At 42.4% G+C, this 21229-nt stretch overlaps 1 protein-coding gene across 1 annotated transcript in view; it reads right to left on the bottom strand.

The window, feature by feature from the left end:
- LOC136884408 (UDP-glycosyltransferase UGT5) overlaps nucleotides 1-21229 on the bottom strand; it is a 52938-nt gene that overhangs the window by 10429 nt on the left and 21280 nt on the right. Inside the window, exons 2-3 of the mRNA XM_067156544.2 lie at nucleotides 2307-3152; nucleotides 115-334 (exon numbers count right to left, since the gene is read on the bottom strand). Of these exons, the coding sequence (XP_067012645.2) occupies nucleotides 115-334; nucleotides 2307-3152 (1066 nt within the window). The remainder of the gene's footprint in view (nucleotides 1-114; nucleotides 335-2306; nucleotides 3153-21229) is intronic.

Raw genomic sequence — 21229 nt, 5'->3', positions numbered from 1 at the left:
ATCTAAGCATGGATCTTTCATATAAAGATACATTTGTAAATGCATTTTTTTCACAATTTCCTACCATCATTTCACATTCAAATTTGAATACAAGTTTTCTGATATGAAACTTACTGAGTATATCGTTCTGTGGTAGCCAGCTGCTGATCTTCACATTACTGGGCTGGCCTGGCATGGGCTCCTCCCATTTCCACAACACTTTAAAAGGTAGCTCCGAGAAGGCTTCCATGAAGGCAGTCCGCTTATCCTCATGGAAAGATGCAGCACGGATCATTGAGCCCATATTGAAGTAGATTACACCTTCTTTGGCTTCATCTAGGAACTTTTGTAAGTCCTGGAACATAAAACGTTCATTGTGTTGCCAGAGTCCTCATGTATTATAAAGCTTCTGAACAATTGGCGTCATGTAACTGTTGAAACATTTAGTGATTTCTATCACTGTGACAGGGGATAGTGCAGAAGTACTTCAAATAATAGTTGATTGAAAGGTCCTAAATGTAAAACACAAATGTTTGAACCTAAGAAAATTTAGAAGAGATTTCTAAGCTTTATGCATAATAAAATAACAAGTAAATGTACTGTGTCAAGAACTACTTTCAAAATTACAAATATGAGTTGTATAAATTGGAAACGTTAAACAAAATAAATAAATAAGTCAGGAAATAAAGAAAGCAAATAAATAAACATTTATTAAACAAACGAATGAATAACATTAAATAAGTGATAAAGTAAGTAAGGTAAGATAAGGGTGTATTCTGCCCGAAGGCAGGTCCGAACTTCCGCAGAGGTGTGTCTGAGCCGGAGTTTTCGTACGGTAGGGTGGCCAGTTCCTTCCCGCCCCTCCATTCCCTTACCCCCATCAACAGCGCGTGGCAACCCATCCAAATCTTGACCACGCCCAATGTTGCTTAACTTCGGAGATCTCACGGGATCCAGTGTTTCAACACGGCTACGGCCGTTGACAGAAAGAAAGAAGAAAAAGAAAGAATGAAAGGCTGGAGAAAGAGTTCCATACGTTTTGCAATCATAATTATCTTTCAACTTTGAAGGGAGCAGGGCGGGGAAGAGTAAATGCCAGAAATCTATGCTAAAATGAATTTCAGTTAGCTTGTGTATGGAGAGTAATCTTCCGAGCCACTCAACCGATTTCGGTAATTATTTCCCCAGTGTAATAATTATGCTCAGTTTTCTGGGATGCGCGTATTTTAAATAAATAAGGAGCAAGTCGACAAAATTGCATATATAGAAACCTTAAAAATGAATGCATGGCCTCTACTATACATCAAAATGATATAGGTAATATTTGTAGCTCTTGATGAAATCTACAAAAACGTTCGCGGCAGCACATGTTTATCTTCAATAGATATGTCAAAATAAGTGATTTTTATGGTTTACGTTTTCCCTGTTCATCAAACCACGAAGTGTATGAACCCATATATCTAAAACCTTCGAGAACTTACGAAAAGGAGCCACACACAGAAAGACAGCTGTTGAGTCAGATTAGGAAGATACCACTTTCTTGGATGGGACGGGACGTAGGCTTCGACATAGGAATGTATCGATGGAAATTTTGCAAGGTACAATACCAGGGAAACGCCCTCGTAGAAGACCAAGAAAGACATCCACGATGAGATTTCTTTTGAACTCAGGATGAAGGAGCTATGCAGACGTAAAACGCACTGCACAGGATCGATCCAGTTGGAGAAGACTCATCGCAGCGGCAAACCAGTCATTAGACTGGATTACTCAAAGAAGAAGAATATACTGCCATACGTAACTTCCATTAGTAGTATTCATCAAAGAAGTGTTAAAGAAAACAACATCCTATAATTGCGCCTACTCACTGTCAGCTGCTAGCGCGACCAACTTGATGCGTCACTCTAGGTAGGTCGGAGCTCAGCGTTGATATGCTTGGCCGTGGTTATACAAGCAAGCTTTACATAATGCTAGCATAAAATGCTGATGTCACATTTAAATTAAGTTACAATATTGCACAGTATAAAGAAGCATGCTCTACCGTTCCTAAAAAATGCCCCACACATTTTGATATCATTTCAAATGCTCATCAATTCTATGAATGTGAAAAACAGAAAATTTCACGCGGACGAAGCTACGGGTAAAAGCTAGTCTAGAATAAGTTAAGGCTTGAATCGTATTGTATACACAACGTCTGATAAGAAATGTACCCCACTGTGGGGAGAGAAGACGAACCCATTAATTGCCATTAGGCCTGTAGGGACCTGCTTGCACAAAATGCTTGTAGTCCTTAAAGAAATGAATAGTAATAGTGACTTACAATCTCTTACCTGTGGTAACCTCTGGAGCGGTGGAATGTGGATACCTCCGACCTCCACGATGGCAGGTACCAATGGTCTAGGACGATTCAGTGAGAAATGGCTGTTGACCAACAACATGCTAGTATTCCGTGCGATCTCTTGCAAAGGTGGCAATGATTCTCCAAAATACTTCCTTGCAATTTTCTGCGAAGGGTTATCATAAAGAACGTCGTAAAGCACATGCTGCATGATGTAATAGAACGCATTCATCAACCTCTCTGTAAAACTCATCTTATCTGAAAAATGGTGAAATACTACTGGAATATACGATGGATTATCTGGGTTTGCGAACCGGTGATTGGACCATGGCATGAGTACACACGAACTTAGTGCCACATGAGGTGCTTGGAACTTATGAACGAATCCTAGGAAACAATCTGTGTTGAAAAGTTCTGTGATAATCAAATCAAATTTTTCCTTAGAATGGATCAGTCTTTGAGCATTAGGATGGCTCAATACGAGCTCACAGGATGCCACACCTATCTGCGACAATTTTACCGAATTCATCAAGCCCGATTCGCCGTAGGATTCGTTCATTTTTACTTGGCCTGTGGGACTGAATCCTACGAAAGACCCTTTCACGCTGAGGTTGGTGTAGTTGGCTGGAGGATTGGACAGTGGGAAGTGGCTCAGCACGGAGACTTCGTGGCCACGCTCAGCAAGTGTCTTCATGAGCGGTTCGAACACGTCGAAGTGGCTCTTGCCTATGTGGGGGAAGACGCCGAGAATCCTGGCACATGATGCTAGATGTGCAAGACTCAGCAGAAGCAAACTCACACTCAGTGATGCTACGATCTTGTCCGAAGATGGCGGCATCTGCAAATCAAAACAAGATTCAAAGAAACATTATTAAAAACTCAGAAATAGGTTGTCCAAATAAAGTTTCACTTTCTCTATCGTCTGGTGGAGGAAAAAAAATAAATAATAGAAGCGTTAAGCAAGTTGCCTAAATGCACTGCCTGCTCGATCTGCATAGCCATCGGATGCAGATCGAGCAGGCAGTGCAGTGTCTAAATGTCATCAAGCCAGAAACCTGACACACACACAAAATTTTGTTTTCTAGTGATCTGACGTCGCGCTAACTTTGATTTTCAGTGACGTTGGGATGGAAAAAGGAAGGACGCGGGAATGGCCTTATTTAAGGTACAACCCCAGCATTTGCCTAGTGTGAAAACAATAAATCGCGGAAAAACACCTCCTTGGTTCAGTCCAGTCGTATTTGAAGGTGCTCAAGAACGTTCTACTCTTACCAGTAGATATAACACCGAGCGATTTGGCTCTGTGGTATAGGTCGAATAGTTGTTAGCTTGCATTCGAGAGATAGTGGATTTGAATCCCACCATCGGCAGCACTGAGGATGGTTTCCTGTGTTTCCTCTTTTTCACGCCAGACAAATTCTGCGGCCTGTATCTTAATGCCATGGCGATTCCTTTCCCAGTTCTAGTTCTTTTTCTATTCCGTTATCGCTAAAAGCCTCTGTGACTTGTTGCTACGTAAAACCCCTAGCGGGACCTATGACTCGATTGTTGTTGAAAGGAGCCTAACAACTATCATCAAACCACTAGCAAACGAAAAGTAAAATAAACGAATTATAGACATGTAAAAACGTTAAACCCCTGTGAGACAAAATTCCGGCATGGCACTTCGTCTCCGAAAACCGTAAAAGAATTTAATGGGAAATAAATCGATTATTATTAATACTTTTTTGTATAGTTATGTCCGACTAAGGAGCGTGGTTGAACTTATTTAGCGGATGTTTATGCTTTCTTCTTCTTCTTCTTCTTCTTCTTCCAAAATATCTTTATCCTCTCACTGAGTTTGTTTCCTGTGTTTGCCTGTCCAGATGTTAATGGTTCTAGTGTTGGTTTCGTCTGCAAATTGGTGATTATTATTATTATTATTATTATTATTATTATTATGGATCAGGATAGAGCAGTAATTCAAGATGATATCTCCTCTTCAAATATCAGACCGCTACGTTGTATAATAGTTTTATCAGTTATCACTCATTTTCCATCTCTTTTCAATAGGGCTTTACAGATTACTTTAAGTGGGAGACAGATAAGCGAAACATGAATTTTATCGCTGATTTACAACTTCGTGCTCAGTGGTTAAGTGTAATGTCCATGTTATCATTTGAAATATCTAGTGAATATCACACAGTTGTTTTGTGGAGCGATTGCGTCCAAAATATGTAGTAGTAGTGAGCTTGTTTGGATGGGTGAATGGGTTTTAAAAAGTGACGCTAAGCGATTCGTAACTAAGATGCCTTTCCCCGACTTATTTCTTGCATAATCTCTTGAAGAATGTCTTAATATAGCTGTGTTACGTAGTACTACACAAAATCAAATGCGAAAGTCGTCAATGAAGATTTATTTTAGTTCTATCTATTGAAAAGCGTCCTAGCAATGTTCTTTCTTAACATTGACATACGTTAAACCCAAAGAATACGATTTGCTACTAAAGACGCCTTTCTCTTTCGTAACTTGGAAAGTGTCATCAAGGAGAGTCGAGGAGTAACCGAAATTTGTTTGGTTCCACAATGCTGTGTTGGAAAGTTCTCTCTCAGCCTTCTCATTTGCGGCAAGGACCAAATTGGATTTTCCATCACGAACGCCCCCAACACACCTTAACATACCTCTCAATCCTCATCCTCCGTATTCTACCGATCTTGCTCCAGACTACCTTCTTCCGAAAGTCAAAACCTGCTCAAGAGGGTTTGCACGCACGCCTTGTGAGTAGACACCAAAGATGGATTGCAGGACTGTTACTGGTACTGACGATGAGGCACGTGTGTCACTGCCCAAGGGCTTTACTTTGAAGGTGTGGTTTTTTAAAAGGTTTCCTGTAATTAAAGTTTATACACATTTTCGGTTATCTTTTTTCTTAAATTGGTACAATCAAATACTGACGAGGTCCACTGTTTTGAGTCTCTGTCGCCACATACCACGATCGCGTGCCTGGTCAGGGTGCAAGCCTGTAACTTTGAGATCTTCGTGAAGAGTGTCAAGTGTTGGTGGTGGTGATTATAGTTTTAAGAGGAAGTACAACTAGGCAACCATCCTCTAAATAACACTAATCAGAGGGAAAAAATGGAAGGGATCCGAAAATTCGAAAAATGAAGAGATCGCCCAAAGAAAAACAAGGGCCACGAAGGGCGTGAAAATGAAGGACTCCCTAGCCCTGGATACCTAATAGCGTCGGGGACGAAAAAAACAAGGATTGACCAAGGGAGGTCAGACAGGATAGGTGAAAGTGAGGAACCTTGCATAAGTAAGTTGCAACAATGCCAGGACTCAGCTAAATGCCCCGTGGTCGCCAACCCACGATCCAAAGTTGAGATCCCCTAGGGCCCAGTTTAGTTGCCTCTTACGACAGGCAGGAGATACCGTGGGTGTTATTCTACCGCCCCCAATCGACAGGGGGAGAAGAGTGTCAAGCCAACGGTACAATGCCACGTAAATATAAAACGGAAACTTTTTTATTTCAGATGTCATTTCTGCATCATTCATTAGAAAATGGCTCAAAGTTTTACCGACCCTCAATATTCAACGAAAAATATTTTAATCATTGTGTATGTTTAATGACTAAGGAAGACCCTTGATTTCCCTGGATTGCTGAAGTTCTTAGAGTTGACATTAAGACGTTCTAATGTTAGCTTGTTTGCACACTTGACTCTTTGGGACGATGTTATAGCGCCACTGTACGCCAGTTTTGCTCCAGAGCAGCAATAAGTTAGCGCCACTCAGTCAAATATGAATGTTTTCAAGGTGGCGCCATATGCAATACTCGGCGCAATTTGCCGTTCCACATTTCAAAGAAATTATCATCTGGTTTGGGTAAACATTGCGCTCTAACACTCGTGGATATTCGAATTGAACATATTAATGTATATTTATTTATACTTAACTAAAGTTGGCGTCTGACAGGTAAGGTTGGAGGGAGGAGCACTGCACGTGGCATTTCACGATGTTGCCACATTGCAGCATTCCTTTCTACATGCTCTTACCCCTCGCTTCCGGCTCACTTGTTCTCTCCTTCATTCTGACCGCTGTGATCTGTTGTAGACTACCTGGCCAGGCGGTGTCGTCCCATTTGCGATCACTCTTATACAAACAATCAGGTTCTTATCAGTGACAGTGACAGGTTTGGCAACTCCCAGCAAGACGAGCTGCCCTGAAGTTTTATCTCCATGGCAACCGTAGTCGCCCCACCCTCGTTTCCATGGCAACCACGCAGCCACTCCCTTTATCCCGTCTCGGCAAGCAGTAAACGGACCTCCCTCTAAGAAATGTCATACACCAACTCTTATTATTAACAGTATAGAACGCATTAAAACTTGAAGGGTTTCATTGGAGGGGCCTGTTAAAATGCCCTGTGGCCTCTGGAGAGGCCTGGTGTAGGTGTTTTGATTTTACACCCGTAGGTGACCTGCGCGTCGTGTTGAGGGTGAAATAATGAAATTACCCGTGCCAGGGTAATTAAACAATTACGCTTAAAATTCCCGACCCTGCCGGGAATCGAGCCCGGGATCCCTGTGACCAGAGGCCAGCACGCTGACCACTTAGCCATGGAGCCGGACCAGGTGCCTGTTGAAAAAGAATGACGTATACTTTGAAAAATCATAGTGAGAGATTGTACTTCCACTTCTGCGTCTGCTTTCAGTTTTATTTCTCCTTACTCGGCACGAACACACACGCCATTAATTTTAAGATAAGCCTGTGATTGAATAGGATAGTATGATGTAATCGTTTTATAAGTATCAAGATACTGGCTGTAAACTAAGCTGTTGAATTTGCTATAAAATGCCTCGCAGTTGTTGGTAGTGTGAGTGGTTTCAAATTAATATCTTCTCTCTTATGGTCTGCTTGAGTAATATCAACTTAACAAAAAAATCCGAGAGAGTGGCTATGTAGCTTGAGTCATCTAGCTGTCAACCGTACATTCAGGAGATAGTGAGTTCGAACCTCACCTTCGGCAGTCCTTATGATGGTTTTCCGTGGTTTCACATTTTCACACTAGGTAAATGCTGGGGATGTACCTTAATTAAGGCCGCGGTCGCTTTCTTCCCGCTCCTAGACCTTTCCTATCCCATCGTCGCCTTAAGACAGTGGAGTTCGAACCCACTATCTCACGAATGCAAGATCGCAGATATGTCATCCAAAGCGTGCATCCGCTTAATTGAACCTCTACACTCCTGTACTCTATTACAGACATTCGTATATTTTTTCCGCCACACGATAAAGCATAGATATATGGATATGTAGGCCTACTCGCTCTTTCATCTTCTCAACCCCCAAACACCCTTGATTCTATGCTTTAACGTGTAGCGGAGAAAATATGCGATTCTGTGTTTTTCTGACCATTTTCATTCATAGAACAGATTTCTGCAATTTTGGAACATGCTCCAAAGCACGGCCTCTCTGGGTGCATGCACTGGTGCATTGCGCGGCGCAAGGTACAAAAAGAAGACTCCGCTAGGTTGACCAGAGTGCAGATCCCCTACTTCTGAATTTTAAGCAATTGCGCCGTCTCACTCTTTCCCTATGCCTGTCTCGTTCGCACCGCCTGCCTTCGCCTTCCTCACTTGCTCTGCAGCGCTCCGCTATCCGAGCCGAGTTGAGCCGAGCTTAGCCGAGTCTCCCGAAGTCAAAACGCTGGTCCGAACCCAGCCAAGTTGAGCCGAGTTGAGCCTAGTCGTCCGAAGTCGAAACGCTGGCCCGAACCGATCCGAGTTGGGCCGATGCACGGTGCACGGATCCTCTGCGCCTCGGTTTGCACGCATGAAATTTTGGGGACTGAGATACCCTGCTCCAGGGGAATGGATCTGACGACCTGTGGTCTTATCTTTTCAGCAACGAGACATCTATTCGCAATGGTACAAAACAAATAATCTGTCTGTATGTCCGACATGGATACCCATTCTGACATTCGTTTAAAATATTTGAAGTACACCGTGTACATTGGTAATGATAACGGGGATAGGAGTGGGAAGGAAGCGACCTTGGCCTTAGTTAAGGTACAGCCCCAGCATTTGTCTGGTGTAAAAATGGGAAATCACGGAAAACAATCTTCAGGGCTGCCAACAGTGGAGCTCGAACCACTATCTCCCGAATGAATGTTGCTGGTCATCTGCGATTGGAAACAAGATTATTCTATTCATTATTCTTTAGGTAGCTGTAGTACCCTGCTCTGCTCGGGAACGTTTTTTGAATTTTTACTTACTTTTAGGATTTGTTTTACCTCTTTGAAGTGAATGTTTGTAGATTTCTTTATTGTGACGTTGATTGATATTTTATGAATTATTCTGTATATTTAGAATTATTCTTGTGTGTTTAATTTTAAGATTTAGTTTGAAATTATGTAGTTTCGCGTTAAAATTTGTCCGTGTGAAAGTCCCGATTGTCTGGGAAGTAGTTGATCTTCTGAAATAAGAAATAAAACTAAGTGATAACTGTGGTGCCTCCGTGGCTCAGATGGCAGCGCCGGCCTCTCTCCCCTGGGTTCCGTCGTTCAATTCCCGGTCATTCCACGTGAGATTTGTGCTGGACAAAGCGGAGGCGGGACAGGTTTCACTCCGGGTACTCCGGTTTTCCTTCTCATCTTTCATTCTACCAACACTCCCCAATATCATTTCATTTCATCTACCAGTCATCAATCATTGTCCTAGAGCAGTGCGACAGGCTTCGGCAGCCGGTACAGTTCCTTTCCTCGCCGCTAGATGAGGGCTTCATTCATTCAATTCCTGACCCGGTCGAGTGACTGGAAACAGGCTGTGGATTTTCATTTCTTCAAGTGATAACTGTATATAAATTACGCGTCGCGCTGCACATATGATGTACACTATTCCAACTACCGCTGGGACTGTCACCATTCATCTCAGCAACCCAGAAAGCTCTGGATTCTACACTAATATCGGTCTTTGTCGATTAATTTTACTTGTCACCCCCTACTCCAGGAGTGCTAAGGGTGTCTTACCTCCATTACGATTGGGGCTACCGAGCTCGATAGCTGCAGTCGCTTAAGTGCGGCCAGTATCCAGTATTCGGGAGATCGTGGGTTTCGAAACCCACTGTCGGCAGCCCTGAAGATGATTTTCCGTGGTTTCCCATTTTCACACCAGGCAAATGCTGGGGCTGTACCTTAATTGAGGCCACGGCCGCTTCCTTCCCACTCCTAGCCCCTTCCTCCCTCATTGTCGCCATAAGACCTATCCGTGTCGGTGCGACGTAAAGCAAATAACAAAAACGATTGGGGCTGACCTTTGATTTAAACGGGAACTAAAGTGTCCAGTGATCCCGAAAACTATGGATTCGACATCATTTTCGATTATTTTTAAATGTCCCCCCGCCCCCTTCCTCAAACCATCCCCTAGAGGTGTCTTACCTCTACACTATTTTTCTCCAGATAGTGAGTTACACATGCAGAGCCTCCGTGGTTCAGGAGGCAGCGCGCCGACCTCTCAGCGCCGGGTTCCGTGGTTCAAATCACGGTCCCTCCATGTGAGATTTGTGCTGGACAAAGCGGAGGCGGGGACAGGTTTCCCTCCGAGTACTCCGGTTTTCACTGTCATCTTTCAATCCAGCGACTCTAATATAATTTCATTTCATCTGTCAGTCATTAATCATTCTCCCTGAGGAATGCGACAAGCTTCGGCAGCCGGCACAATTTCTATCCTCGCCACTAGATGAGGGCTTCATTCATTCCATTCCTGACCCGTGCGAGTGACTGGCAACAGGCTGACGATTTTCATTTTCAATAAGTTACATATGTACCAAATTTGGTTCAAATTGCTCCAGTGGTTTAAAAGGAGATGTGAAAACCCCCCCCCCCACTCTCTCTCTCTCTCTCTCTCTCTCTCTCTGAATTGATATATATATATATCTGCTCAACTCCGTCAATCAGAATAAGGTCAAAATTAACCCGGACAAAACCCAGGCGATCCTCTTTTCGAAGCGGCGACCGAGGTTTTGTCATCTTAAAATCCGGCGCACCGAGCTGCCATGGTTGACCCGTGTCAGGTACCTTGGTATGATCCTGGACAAAGCACTAATCTGGAGATGGAATGTGGACCAGGCATTACAGCGAGCCAACGCCAGAACAATAGCTTTGCGCCCTCTGCTACTGAATAGACATCTCGGCGACAGCATCAAGAGGTCCTTGTACCTTGCGTGCGTTCGACCCATCTTTCTTTACGGCTGTGAGGTCTGGTGCTACATTGCCAAGACGCACATTCGGCGACTCCAGTTGTTCCAGAACAAGGTGCTGCGGCGCATGACCGGTTCACCATGGTACACATCTAATCTCAAGATTCGCCAGAATCTTCAAATCCCTACTGTTCAGCAGCAGATTTTCAAGCACTCGAATGATGAGGGTCTTTCTTTGCTTAAACGGGTCATCAGGACTGTTACGAAGTTTTCCGTGGTAGGTAGAGGTGAAAGAAGGTGCGGGTGTGAATAGGTCTCCAGCTACGAAAGTAAAATTAATTTAAAATTTAACAAGGTTATATTTTTTTTCAAAAACAAAGAAATAACAAGCATGGCAGGTACAAAGTAGCAAATCAAAAAGGGTAGTTACAATATTTACAGGAATTGGGCTTCGCGCCCTGATTTTACACTGCTTGGGCAATCAGCTCAGTTTTACCCCAAACACGAGTTTTAACAGAGGGGCAGAAAACCCCATTCATACCTAGGAGCGCTTGCTCCAAATTACACAGAAAAGCCTCCACGAGGCATACAACACTCAATTTTCAAAAGAGCCACTCGCTCTCAAAATTTAAGCCTCTCCCAGGCCACACCAAACTCCACCTTCAAGTTGTCCTCACTGGACATAGACACAGGGGTAAAATACCCAACCTACTGAGGTCTATTAAATAAAAATGGGCAATTACATGACCTCTAAAATAACAATTTGAGAGGAGGCGATCTTGCACTCCTAATACACTTGTTTTTAAAAACCTAATCTGGCTCTAGGCCACTAATGCAAGGGCTAATCCCATACTACCGAGGTGACTTTAGAAAAGAGCAATTTGTTTTACATTAACGAAGAATAGGTTGAGAAAATAAGTTCACCTCAAGACAATGTGAGTGGGAGCTCGAGAGGGTTAGCACTCTCTATCCCAATATGCAGCTTAAAAGAGAATATATGAAAAGAGTAGTTACATTTAGGAAAAGGTTACATGGTGGAACGCTTCGCACCCGCCCCGAGAGTTAAACTGCTGAGCAAGCAAAGAAAGAAGTTATTAATCGGCCATTACCTTATTGATGACCGCTGCCGAGGAAAGAGGCGCTTCCCGCCTCCTGCTATGTACTTTATACACTGAAAGATGGAACAGAAGTGGCTCGGAGACCCTAAAATCAGCAGTTTATATCCTCTCGCGGAAGGTTCTAGGTGTCAGGGGAATGAAAACACCCTCCCACAAACTTTTTATTGGCTAGGGTACAGAAACATATTCAAGTTGGGGGACGATACCTATGATTGGTCAGAGATTAATAACAGAAATTCGGGATTGGTTAAATGCAAAACAAGGGGAAAGAGAGGGGTATACAGCCAACTTAAACAATAACAGAAATTTTTTTTAGCAAAGACAAACATTTGAAATAAAAATTTCTCCAACAAAATAGTTCTTTGACTTCGCACTAGGGTGCACTATTGTTGATCTTCAGTAGTGTCCTCTAGAAGAGAAAGTTCACACTTCTTACTTCAAGCAAAACAAAAACACATCAAAAATGACACAGTTCAAAAACTCAAAATTTTCCACGTGGTGACATCTTCTGAGAAAGTAGAGAATTAATAGCGTAGATAAAGTTCAGACTTCCTCCAGCAGAGGAGTTTCAACTGGCGCACATTTTAAATTAGCGGAGTGGAGGTGTACCGCCCGGTACAAGGACCAACAAGCCAACAACACGTTACCGAATCCGCGGCCCTTGGCTCCTGTATTCCAAATTGTAGTTTCGGCCTTTTCCAAATTTGACAACATTTTAGGTAATCACTAAAAGGTACAAAATTCTGTTTCTATAAGCCTGACCCACTTCCTAGTTGAAATCATGTTATGGCCCGGCGATGAGGGGGTTTCAATTCTGACCTACCTTCTCTGGTAGGAACGAGTGATTTTTCCCCCGCCAGTGTAGGTAACTCGCGACTTTTTCTGACTCATCAGATAACCACGGAAACATATGAGTAAGAAGGCATTTTTTTTTCGCCCTGGGGCTCCCATATATTTGATCTAAAAAAAAAAACACGTCAATCAGATTTGTCCGTAGGATCTGACCTGCTGTTCCCAGATTGTGAGCAACTGCAACGTGATCTCGAAAATGTTGTGAGATGGACAGCAGGCAATGGTATGTTGATAAACGGGGCTAAAAGTCAGGTTGTGAGTTTTACAAATAGGAAAAGTCCTCTCAGTTTTAATTACTGCGTTGATGGGGTGAAAGTTCCTTTTGGGGATCATTGTAAGTATCTAGGTGTTAATATAAGGAAAGATCTTCACTGGGGTAATCACATAAACGGGGTTGTAAATAAAGGGTACCGATCTCTACACATGGTTATGAGGGTGTTTAGGGGTTGTAGTAAGGATGTAAAGGAGAGTGCATATAAGTCTCTGGTAAGACCCCAACTAGAGTATGGTTCCAGTGTATGGGACCCTCACCAGAATTACTTGATTCAAGAACTGGAAAAAATCCAAAGAAAAGCAGCTCGATTTGTTCTGGGTGATTTCCGACAAAAGAGTAGCGTTACAAAAATGTTGCAATGTTTGGGTTGGGAAGAATTGAGAGAAAGAAGAAGAGCTGCTCGACTAAGTGGTATGTTCCGAGCTGTCAGCGGAGAGATGGCGTGGAATGACATTAGTAGACGAATAGGTTTGAATGGCGTTTATAAAAGTAGGAAAGATCACGATATGAAGATAAAGTTGGAATTCAAGAGGACAAACTGGGGCAAATATTCATTTATAGGAAGGGGAGTTAGGGATTGGAATAACTTTCCAATTTCTTTGAAATCATTTCGGAGAAGGCTAGGAAAGCAACAGATAGGGAATCTGCCACCTGGGCGACTGCCCTAAATGCAGATCAGTATTGATTGATTGATTGTACTGAAGATAAATCTGAAAATCATCATTGTACGATACGTTCCTTACTGGGCGGATTGTATGAAGGTCACCGTAATTTGTCGAACCATTATCGCAGTATTCACCTAACTTATCTCCAGCAGTAAATAATAAACGGCAATTATTGGTCATTAAAAGGAATGGCGTCGTAAAGCCGAATGCATTCTTATCGTTCCGAGCAAGCCACTACAGAGCCTGCTGTATCATGAAGACAAAGAAATCTTGTGTTTCTGCAGCATAGGAGTGTTCAGCACGTGTTGGTGAAAAGGAAAAAGACTCATGAAAAGAAAATCAATATAAATTCAGGATACCAGTTCTACGAAAAAAAAGGAATGCCGTTGATGGGTCAATAAGCCCCCATATGTTATGAACAGAATTGAATTCTTTCTTTCTTTATTCGAATCAGAAGTACAATAGAATAATACTACATTTGAAAGAAACAAACTATATAGACAACCAACGTGCAGAAATTCCTCGCAGAATAGGTATGAGTTGGACTGCATTCCGAAAACTAAGATTCATCCTCACCAACAAGGATGTTCCAATTAACCTGAAGACCAAGGTTTATAATACGTGCGTGCTGCCAGTTACAACTTACGGTCTGGAAACGATGACTCTGACGAAGGAAAGCGCTCGCAAGCTTCAGCGAACACAACGAGCTATGGAGCGACAGATGCTAGGGATCAGCCTTAGGGATAAGATCCGTTCAGAGGACATCAGGAGAAGAACTAAAGTAACAGACATCCTAGAGAGAGTAGCAAGACTAAAATGGCAATGGGTAGGACACGTAGCTCGACAAGACTACAACAGGTGGACCTCTAGGATTGTTCACTGGAGACCATGGGGACACAAGAGAGGCATTGGAAGACCCCAGAAGAGATGGCTCGACGACGTAAAGCTGTTGGCTGGAACACGCTGGTTCCAAGTGGCTCAAGACCGAAGACGATGGAAACATATGGAAGAGGCCTATATCCAGCAGTGGATTGAAATAGGCTAGAAAAGAAGAAGAAGAAGAAGAAAAGGTCTACAACAATATATGTCATACAGATTCGGCCCAAAATTTGGCCACTTCAAGGGCATTTGGATTAGCCAGCAGCAAGTCATCCATTGTGCAGTGTGATGGACACAAGGGACAGCATAGAATTGAATTAAAATCGGTATGTATAAGTAAGAGAATAAGGTACTACAGTCCAGTAAGAAAATAATTTTATTCACACTGGATTGGTATTGGTCCTATCGAAAAGTAAGATTACTACATAACAAAAGTTATAGAGAATAAAATTTCCGACCATTTAGTATGTCATACAGTTTTACCGTACTATCTACGATAATATAATTCACGAATTTAGATTTTTGTTCTTAGTCCGTATCAACACCGAGAATCTAGCGAATATTAAAGAATTAAGAATATATTTATATTTAAGAACAATTTAAATATTATATTTAACTGGTCCACCTATTCAGTACATATATTTATTAAATCTAGTGCATGTTTATTACCCTAAGTGACGTCATCAACTAGAATAAATAACAATATATCAGATACAAAAATTATATTACTAGATTGGTAAGACAAATTAAAAACACTTTGATACACCAGGACATTTAAGATAAAATATTAGCAAACTTTGTTAAAGTTTCAAGTTATATATCAATAAATTTGATGTGAACTGTTCATTAAAATCCTTGATGACAAAGTTCGTGAAAACTAACATTTGTATTCGTAAAATCGTAAGATGAATATTGATGCGAATAAAAACCTAAAATTTAAAATATTTCTTGATAAAGGATCCTTAAGATCTTTGATAGAAATTCCTTTAAATTGCATTTCAGAATGAACGCTTCAGGATTCCATGTTAACACGGGGCCGAAGCAGTAAAATTATTTGTAAAATAGAATAATGTTCAGTTTCCTTATTATTGGCCTCGATGCGCGGAAAATACTGTAGGAGGCAAAACTTTATCTGTCCCTGTAATAATTAAGAGGGGAATTCCTCAAGGCAGTATTATTGGACCATTATGTTTTCTTATATATATTAATGATATGTGTATAGAAGTGGAATCAGATATTAGTCTTTTTGCAGATGTTATTCTGTATAGAGTAATAAATAAGTTACAAGATTGTGAGCGACTGAGAAATGACCTCAATAATATTGTGGGATGGACAGCAGGCAATGGTATGATAAACGAGGTTAAAAGTCAGGTTGTGGCTTTTACAAATAGGAAAAATCCTCTCAGTTTTAATTACTGCGTTGATGGTGTGAAAGTTTCTTTTAGGGATAATTGTAAGTACCTATGGGTTAATATAAGGAAAGATCTTCATTGGGGTAATCACATAAATACGATTGTAAATAAAGGGTACAAATCTCTGGTTATGGTTATGAGAGTATTTCGGGGTTGTAGTAAGGATGTAAAGGAGAGAGCGTATACGTCACTCGTAAGACCTCAACTAGAGCATGAATCTAGTGTATGGGACCCTCACCAGAATTACTTGATTCAAGAACAGGAGAAAATCAAAAGAAAAGCAGCTCGATTTGTTCTGGGTGATTTGCGAGAAAAGAGTAGCGTTACAAAAATGTTGCAAAGTTTGGGCTGGGAAGACTTTGGAGAAAGGTTGATGATGATTATGCTTGTTGTTTAAAGGGGCCTAACATCTAGGTCATCGGCCCCTAATTGTACGAAATGAAATGACAAATTAAAAGCACGAAAACATCCACTGACCACAGTTCAAAACGTGAGGACGAAGAATGAATGGATGGATGGATGGATGGATGGATGGATGGATGGATGGATGGATGGATGGATGGATTTAAAACGATCCGTGGAACCGAGCCACAGTGCCTCACATGTACAGACGCTGGCGTAGAACAATAGCAGTACTGACCAAGGGACTGCTTCTATAGCATAATACTGAATCGATGATACTTTTAGTCAAAAAGGGCCCAAAATCCAAGTCAGCGGCCCCTCACAATGGTACTTATCGCTAGGAAGGTAGAACCTGTCATGCTGCGGTACTAATCAAGAGTAGCGTACTCGCGGTATTCCACACACATTATGGTACTACTCATAGGTAATGAAATTTGCATATCTATTACAGACCTTCGCTGTTTCGCACATTGCGGCACCATTTACAGGCAATGCAAACCTATGGTATTCATCACATAAGGGTACTACGCACAGGGACTCGTACTATTCCCCGTGGTGTTCCTCATATAATGGGCACTAATCATAGGCAAGCGAAAACCATGGGTTCCGCCATCCCATGGTGTCGCTCATATAGTGCTACTAATCACAGGTACTGCAAAAGCCGTCGAGCCCTCGTTTGTTACCAATTACAAATCTATTTAGTACCTAATATAGTGATACTACGCGCAAGTAAAAGCGACCTATGGTGTTCCCAACGTGGTGGTACTAATCACAAGCAGTGTCATGGTTCTATACAGGATGTTTCAAAAATGGGGGGCATAATTTCAGGTATGTATTTGTTATATGTAGACAATCAAAATAGTTCATTACAATATGTGTCCGGAAATGCTTAATTTCCGAGTTATGGCCTTCACAACACTGAACTTTACCGGAACGTTTTTCTTCCGCAAGTCATTGTCATTACAGAAGATGTTCAAAATGTCCACCTCCTGCTTGAATGCAGACCTCACATCGATGTCTCATTGACTTGAATCGAATGTTTCCTAATCGATGGGTAGGTAAAGGTGGCCCGATTGCTTGGTTTCCACGCTCACCTGATCTGAACGCTCTCGTTTTCTACTTGTGGGACCATTTAAAAGGTATTTTATTTCCCTCAAGTCCGCCGGCAAGCCGGGTAGGATCCCTCTATCCGCCACCTGGGACGCGCCACGTGGGAGTATCACCTCTCCCCCTGCTAAGCCAGTGTAGTAGGTTCGTGGTTGGGTGAAAGGAGACGAGCTACTCGACTAAGTGGCATGTTCCGAGCTGTCAGTGGAGAGATGGCGCGGAATGACATCAGTAGACGAATGAGATTTGAGTGGTGTCTTTGAAAGTAGGAAAGATCACAATATGAAGATAAAGCTGGAATTGAAGAGGACAAATTGGGTCAAATATTCTTTTATAGGAAGGGGAGTTAGGGATTGGAATAATTTACCAAGGGAAATGTTCAATAAATTTCCAGTTTCTTTGCAATCATTTAAGAAAAGGCTAGGAAAACAACAGATAGGGTATCTGCTATCTGGGCGACTGCCATAAATACAGATCAGTAGTGATTGATTGAAGGACTAATCTCTGCTGAGGTGTGTCTTACTGAATTCAAACAAGTGGTAGCTACGTTGAGCGGAGAGTTGTTCAATCGTGCTTTTGTCATGATTGTCTTTCTTTTGCTTTACGTCGCACCGACACAGATAGGTCTTATGGCGACGATGGGACAAGGAAGGGCTAGGAGTGGGAAGGAAGCGGCCGTGGCCTTAATTACGGTACAGCCCCAGCATTTGCCTGGTGTGAAAATGGGAAACCACGGAAAACCATTTTCAGGGCTGCCGACAGTGGGGTTCGAACCTACTCTCTCCCGAATACTGGATACTGGCCGCACTTAAGCGACTGCAGCTATCGAGCTCGGTGCATGATTGTCTTAAGGTGTAAAACCACGTGGTAATCGGTCCATATTGACAAGGAAAATAATTGTGAAGGTGATTATAAAAAATGAGAAGAAAACCGTACAGAAGTGATTGCTTCAAGAATAAGAGAAGAACGAGTAATGATAGAAGGAAAGACTCATTTACATCAGATGCCTTAATATCACAGAGTCGGAAGGAAAATAAATGTGAAGACTTAAAATATCGAAAGCTCATAAAAATTATCAACAATATCATTACATTGACCATTGTTGTGATATGATTCTTCTCTCCCCATGACACTCGTCTCCCATATATGGGATTTAGGGATGGCAACGATATATCGGTTTTTTACGAAATACCGATATTTTCCTTTCGATTTATCGGTATATCGATACCGAAATTTTGATTCAATTTATCGCATAATATATCGCTTTTTCCATAAATGTATCGTTTTTCTTTGAATTATTATTTTCGTTAACAACATCCGCACTAGAGAACGCCGAAAATTCTGTATGAGATGGTGCTAGTGAAGGTGGAATTGCAACCTGGAAATATCCAATCTAATCAATACCCTGCTCTGAGCCTGGAATGAAACATCTGGCGATGAGAAGCCTATTTGGTGGGCAGTCGAGTTTTTCTTCTGATGTCGCAGAGCACAGTTCTCTGCGAAACGTAAAAAATTTCACCTTATTTTCTTGACACGGCATTAGCCCAAAATCATGTCGATATTGTAGTTGGTTTTGGACTCTTGGGTTATCATTAACGATATATATCGGTATCGTTTGAATATACCGATATATTATGTGCAATAAATATCGATTATCGAAAATAAGTTTTCAGTATATCGCAATATCAATATATCGGTATTAAAAAATAAGTTTTCAGTATATCGCAATATCAATATATCGGTATTAAAAAAATCGCCATCCCTAATAGGATTACTGCTGCGTCCTGTGTAAAATATTGGCCTGAATATTGGCGGAAGATAGCTGAGGAGGAGATAACATTGCACATGCTTTGTCTGCTAGTCTGGAATGAATTTAGAAACCAACTCGAGGAGTGCCGAGGATGAGATATGTGATTTCCATTTGAACGATTTCCATCCAGACTATTCTTGGTTCTCTTCAATTAAAGAGACCTTGAGCTGCTCTTGAAAGTAGTTAACTTAATTGCTGCACTCTGCTGCTGCGGTAAATGACGTCTGAAACTGTGAAATGACCGTGGGATTTCAAGTTAACTCATCTCTTGTCTCTCTGTCTGGAATGACACGGATGATTGATTAATACTGACAGGAGAGTTGTGCTAGCTACTACAGCTCATATGGCGCGAGGTCCTTGGTTTGTGAACCGGGTTCAACAACATTATCCGCCTCTGTGTTGCAGTAGTTAGTATAATTACCTGCCATCGCCGGAGGCCCGCGTTCGATTTCCGCCTCTGCCACGAAATTTGAAAAGTGGTACGAGGAATGCAACGTGATCCACTCATCCTCGAAGTGGTTTTCTGTTTCTCCTCCAGGCAAATGCAGGGATGGTACTTAAGGCCACGACCGCTTCCTTCTCTGTCTATCCGTTCCTATCTTCCCACCCCCACATGGCCCCTGTTTAGTATAGTAGGTGAGGCCAGTTGTATCCCCAACCAAATGCCTCACGCTCCAGGACACTGGCCTTGAGGTGGTGGTGGTGGTGATTATTGTTTTAAGAGGAAGTACAACTAGGCAACCATCCTCTATATAACACTAATCAGAGAGAAAATGTGGAAGGGATCCGACACTTCGAAAAATGAAGATATCGGCCAAAGGAAGACTAGGGCCACGAAGGGCGTGAAAGTGAAAGACTCCCTAGCCCTCGCAAACCTAATAGCGTCAGGGTCGGAAAAGAACAAGAGTTGACCAAGAGAGGTCGGATAGGATAGATGAAAGTGAGGAGCCTGGCACAAGTAAGTGGAAGCAATGCCAGGACTCAACTGAGGCCTCGTGGTCGCCAACCCACGCTCCGAAGTTCAGAGACTCTGGCGCCCCTTTTAGTCGCCTCTTACGACAGGCAGGGGATACCGTGGGTGTTATTCTACCGCCCCCACCCACAGGGGGTGCCCTTGAGGAGGTAGAGGTGGGATCCCTCGCTCATTTCGGGGGAAAAAGCCAACCCTAGCGGGTAAACGGATTAAGATGATGATGATGATGATGATGATGATGATGATGATGATGCTTGTTGTTTTAAAGGGGCCTAATATCTAGGTCATCGGCCCCAAATGGTACGAAATGTAATAACAAATTGAAAGTCCAAAATCCTCCACTGACCAGAATTCAAAACGTGAGGACGAAGAATGAATGATGGATATGAGTTTAACACAATCAGTGGATCCGACCCGCAATGCCTGAGTCACAGAAACTGGCGTAAAACAATAGTATTACTGACCAAGGGACTGCTTCTATAGCACAATACCTAATCGATTATACTGGTAGGCTAAATAGGTACAAAATTCAAGTCATCGGCCCCTCATAATGGTACTTATCGATAGGAAAGTAGAACCATGGTATTGGTAATGGTGCGGTACTAATCAAAAGTAGCCTAGACTCGCGATATTCCACACATTATGGTACTACTCACAGGTAATGAAATTCGCACACGTAATACAGACCTGTGGTGTTTCGCACATTTCGGCTCCGTTTACAGGCAATGTATGGTGTTCATCACATACGTGTACTAACCACAGGGACTCGCGCTATCCCGTGGTGTTCCTCATACAGTGGGTACTAATCACAGGTATTGTAAAAGCCTGCAACGCACTCTGTTACTACCATTCATAAACCTGTTTTGTATCTAACATAGTGGTACTAAGCGCAAGGAAAAGCGACCAATGGTGTTCCCCGCGTGGTGGTACTAATCACAAGTAGTTTCATGGTTCTAATACAAGCATCCCTTGGTCGCCCCTTTTAGTCGTCTCTTACGACAGGCAGGGGGTACCGTGGGTGTATTCTTCGTCTGCGTCCCCCACCCACAGGGAGTTGTTTGTTTGGTCCGCGAGAGGTATTTTATTTCCCTAAAGTCCGCCGGCAAGCCGGTTAGGACCCCCCTATCCGCCACCTAGGACGCGCCACGTGGGAGTATCACCTCTCCCCCTGCTACGCTAGCGTAGTAGGTTCGTGCACTGCCTTCGTAATATACAGGCCGTACTGTAGAAAACGCGCCAAGCCAATCAGCTGAT

Source organism: Anabrus simplex, chromosome 12, assembly GCF_040414725.1.
Source record: "Anabrus simplex isolate iqAnaSimp1 chromosome 12, ASM4041472v1, whole genome shotgun sequence".
NCBI lineage: Eukaryota > Metazoa > Arthropoda > Insecta > Orthoptera > Tettigoniidae > Anabrus > Anabrus simplex.
Note: the sequence above shows the minus strand (reverse complement) of the source record. Positions and strands in the feature narration are given on the sequence as shown.